At 38.9% G+C, this 4,956-nt stretch overlaps 1 protein-coding gene across 3 annotated transcripts in view; it reads right to left on the bottom strand.

Annotated features, from left to right (window-relative positions):
• Positions 1-442: 442 nt before the first annotated feature.
• The window catches only part of LOC101853025 (centrosomal protein of 128 kDa), an 86,299-nt gene continuing 81,785 nt past the window's right edge, over positions 443-4,956 (bottom strand). For all 3 annotated transcript variants that reach the window (XM_005106284.3, XM_005106283.3, XM_005106285.3), the window contains one exon: positions 443-1,781. In XM_005106284.3, coding sequence (XP_005106341.1) covers positions 1,578-1,781 — 204 coding nt within the window. In that variant the 3' untranslated portion in view covers positions 443-1,577. The remainder of the gene's footprint in view (positions 1,782-4,956) is intronic.

Here is a 4,956-nt window from a genome sequence, read left to right on the forward strand (position 1 = left end):
TTGAAGCATATCCATATGGTCAGTTTAGAAATATTTTAACCTTTATTCCCCGTCAGATATTTAAAATTTGAAAATAAAACTAAGTAAAATAATGGTTGGATCAATAATATGTTTCTATTTTCGAACATACATTGGTAGATGAAAACAATACACTGACAGCCTAACAAATGCAGTTTCAACCATGCTGGATTTTAATTTATTTAAATATTTTACTCTTCTTTCAACCCAAGTCAGAAAAACCCAACACGCTGGTTGCTTCAATGCTGCCTGTCAGACCCAACCAAGGCTGAGCAGGATACACAGGGAATCAAACTCATGCCCCCTGTGTGCAGCAGCAAAGAGCCTAATCATTACACCATGATATATATATATATATATATATATATATATATATATATATATATATATATATATATATATATATATATATATATATATATATATATATACTCATTGCAGAAAGTTGCAAACAAAAATTATGGGAAGCTGATGGACGTAACAGATCCCTACCTTGAGTTTAACTGAAAAAAAAAGCTTTAAGTGAGGATTCTGTGGGAAAATAAAAAAGTAAACCATTGACTGCTTCTGCATGCTTGATCAAATTTCTTCGTGCACTCATAAGCCAGAAAAACCCACAAAAAAAAGCACAACCCCCCCCCCCAAAAAAAAAAAACGAACGTCAGGCACATCGAGAGAAAAGACACAGCATCCGTAATCTTCATTCCCTACATGACATCCAAATCAAAAAGAGACAATATTCAATGAATACAGACGAAATGTACATTACAATATTCAAACCAGGACCATCAACAACAGGAACTTGAGATAAACGCCAGCTTTTATTAATGCTGATTATTTCCAATAAATAAATAGTATACACTGACGAATGCACAAGGGGAATGATACTATAACAGACGAGGACATCCTTTTGTCTTTCTCTTAAATCTGTATAATTGTATAGTGCATACGAAAACAGTTCCAAAGGCATTTGAACTATGTGTGTGATTATATTGAAGCTCTTCATCCTTTGCTGTAAAAATAAATCACAAAACTGAAATGGGTTTCCTTGAAGGGCAGGAATCTCTTGCTTTCTAAACCCAATCAAAATACAATGTATATTGTTGACATCTCAGTGTACCACCAGAGCATTCCTGATCCTGCCACTCGAAATTGAGTTCTGATGACTGTCCCATGGTGTCTTAAAAAGCCCTCGTGGTGTAAAAATTTTAAAAACCCACAAAAAACCCTACTTACTTTTGTGTTAAGAACTTGGAATAACCAAAAGCCCCATCGGGTCAATCAGTTCAATAATTTCATAATGGATTTTTGTATTAAAGTATGTTCTTCCCAGAACAACACTGAAAGGCTGACCTAAGTGATAACTTCAAAATGAATTGAACCTACTAAAGATATCTGCGCTATTTTAAGAAAGAAAAAAAGGGCTGTTCAACAAATTTTGATTTTTTGAAAGGAAATAAAAGAATTCAATAAAATCACCAGCAACCATAATAACAAGTGTTTATGGTCATTGTAGGCCGGTCGCGACTTTTGAAGAAATTTCCGATTTGTCATTCAGGCTATGTCTCCACGCTCTGCGGTGTCCTGGGCATGAACTTTGACCTAAATTCATCGTCACTCAAGGCCATTGGGGGCGGAGTCTGTGAAGGGGTCACGGGGTCAGAGGAGTTGAACTCTTTAGTGGGTGTTGAACTCGAGATGCGGACGTGGTTTCTTCTCCTAGGTGCAGGGCTAGTGGGCTTCCGGAGGATGCCGTTGGTTTTCTGCAACAATTTGAGTTTGTTTGAGTAAAGACAAGAACAACGGCATATTATTTTAGTGCTATGGAAAAAGCAAGTCACACAGATAGAAACCAGAGAGAGAGAGAGAGAGAGAGAGAGAGAGAGAGAGAGAGAGAGAGAGAGAAAGAGAGAGAGAGAGAGAGAGAGAAAGAGAGAGACAGAAAGAAAGAGAGAGAGAGAGAGAGAGAGAGAGAAAGAGAGAGAGATTGAGAGAGAGAATGAGAGAGAGAGAGGGGGGGGAGAGAGAGAGATAAAGAGCCACTGGCATCCTCGGGCCATCCACTTCGAAATAGTGAAAACTTGCGTTTGAACACTGATTTTATAAGCAAGACCATAAATGACAACGAAGAGTAAAGTGACTGGAAGAGGAGTGAACGTCTTAGCTCTTGCTGAACTTGACTTTGGTTGAATAAAAAGGAGAACATTATTGGTCGTTATAATATCAATGAGGTAGTTACTCAGTGGAATGCAATATTGGTTTACGAAAATAAATGAGAGTCAAAAAGGCACATGGGATTTAGAAACATAAGAGTGAAAAAGAAACGCATGTCACTAAAAAAAGAAAGGGGTAGACCGTATAATTATGAACACCCAACTAGCCTCTAAAGTAGCAAACCTGCGTGTGATATAGAATTTGCTTTTGAATTTGAAGACGGCGAACTAATTCTGGAAAAAAAGCATGACAGACAGAAACAGAAACAAAGAGGGGTAGATCTAGTATTTTTAAAAAGTATGATCGACAAAGTGAAGTTCTCCACTTACGCACATGTGCTATACAACACCCCCACGAAGTCAACTCTTTAGTCACAAAGCGCGAGATGATATAAATACTTGCAGGTAACTTCCTAGAGCGGTGTCTTTGCTGTAATAGCCAGGCTCTTCGCCGATGCAAACAAAAGACAAGAGTCTGATTCCTTTAAGTTATAAGGGGAAGTCTGCTATTATCGAATGTCTATGTCTTACTGCCGGGGTGCCATGACCCACTCAGTCTGAGCTGACTTGTCACTAAATAGTCTAAACTGTGTTGGTAGGGGTGTAAAAACTTACCAATTACTCACACTCACTTACTTGTTGTTTTTAAAAAAAGAGAAGAACATCGACACAATAATGGTCATTAAGAGCTGGGAAAAGTAAGACAGATATTGTTTTCAAATCCCTTTAGCTGCGAGCATTTCGCTTTTGGCAGCGCAATGCCTCCCTCAAGTAACAATATGTCCTTGTCATCTGGTCAACGCCAGAAAGTAAGACAGATAGACAGAAACAACGGAATGAAAGTAAAGAAGTGAGACCTACCAGAAGTGCCCTCCAACCATTCACAATCGTAGTCATTTTACTACAGATAAATGCAAAGAACATAATCAAAACGTTTTTCGCGCCCCGAAAAATCTGTCACAGCCTTATCAACCTGACAAGCTACAAAGACACTCCGTACATGTCGCAATAACACTCAGAGGAAAGAACACAACACGCAACACCACCCATCCTATTTAGTTATGTAAGAGGCGAAGGGGGACTGCTTTCGGACGGTCCCGCTTCTTCTGCCTGATTACTCTTTGTGTCTCTCAAGAGCCAGAGACGGGCGTCTGGGGTGTAAGTAATGGTTCCACTCAGTGCGTACTGCCAATTAGATTCATTAGGCTCAGTCGGGGGTCAGACAGATTACCCTACGGGGGGCGGGCGGTTACCATTTTGGCACACAATACGACCGAGTCTAACTGCATTCGACTGCGACCTTCAAAATAAAAAAAATGTTTGTTTTTTGTTTTTCAACGTAGCGAGTCATTGGGCTGTTTTGTACCCAAATGGTCGTTTTTTCCGTTCCTCCATGTACTACACTGGCTAGCACTGACTGAATCAATTGAATCAAATTGGCATGGAGCAATTTGTACTAATTAAGTTCTTCCAGGATTTTGATTTGGACTTCCCGGAAAAGTTATTTTATTCCAGTATCTCCCTACCTCAAAATTGCAAAGTTCTTATCTCCCCTTGTTCTTTTTTATGTTTGTTACTCTCTTGTAACACCTCTTATCTTCTGGCGTTCATATGACCGTATGCAGTTGCGAGCGCTGTAAAACCTCTACTAAAACAAAAACAAAGTTCTATCAGACATTTATTTTGGCCGTTATAAGTCACTACAGGACAGTGAGGTATAAAAAAACAACAACAAATGTTCTACCTGCTCTATCAAAATGGTAAGATTATTCGGAGTTGTTATCAAGATATTCAAAGAATTGCATTCGAAAACGTTTGACAAGTTGAGAAACTCAAAATCTTTTGATGTCAAATTTAGGTACTGAGCAGATAGGACGTTGTAATTCTAGGGTAGCGCCCTGCTGGCCCATCGCACCTGGCCTTGCGTTGACATCGACAGGCAGTGCCAAAGCAGCCCGCAGATGATTTGATTGTGAAGAATATTGTGTAAAATATTTCCACATCATTTGATTAAGTACGAGTTTTACGGCACTTGAAACACAATTTGGCCATATAAGTGCTGAATGATAGAGGTATTCCATGAGAGTAACAGATATGAAAAAGAAGGAGTGGTGAGGAAGACAGATATTTAAAGAAAAAGAAAGAGCAAACCACACCACAGTACCCGTCAACCACCCACTGTATTACATTTACACCCCCCAAAAACAACAACAACAACAACAACAACAAACAAACAACCTAACAAACACACAATAAAACAAAACAAACAAACAAAACAACGACAACAAATAAACAACAAAAATAACAGAAACAAAACAAAAATCCCCCAGTACTTGGCTGTAGTAAGAGCGTAAAGCTGATACACGGAGACGTGTACCCGGCGCCTTGGGTACTCAAATTAAAATTAAGTCAGCAAACCAAGCAAAAAAGAATTAAAATTAAAGCGTCCAAAAGCTTGTCGAGGAAAAAAACCTAGAAGAAAGTGGGGAGGCACAGAACGGATCCAAACAATTCATCGGCGATCCCTGAGACGAAAGACGGCAGTCGTTTCCCAGAATGCCATACCGGCCTAAAAGGTGGCCAGAGATGGGTATACTGGGAGTAAAAGAAAAGATATCCATTTACAGACGAAAAGCACATCGACACAAATTTGTTTTAAAAACAAGAGAGAAAAGTAACAAAGACAAACAGAATTAAAATGGGAATTTCTAAAAGTACGATTTGC

Source organism: Aplysia californica, unplaced genomic scaffold (assembly GCF_000002075.1).
Source record: "Aplysia californica isolate F4 #8 unplaced genomic scaffold, AplCal3.0 scaffold00524, whole genome shotgun sequence".
In the NCBI taxonomy this organism is placed as follows: Eukaryota; Metazoa; Mollusca; class Gastropoda; order Aplysiida; family Aplysiidae; genus Aplysia; species Aplysia californica.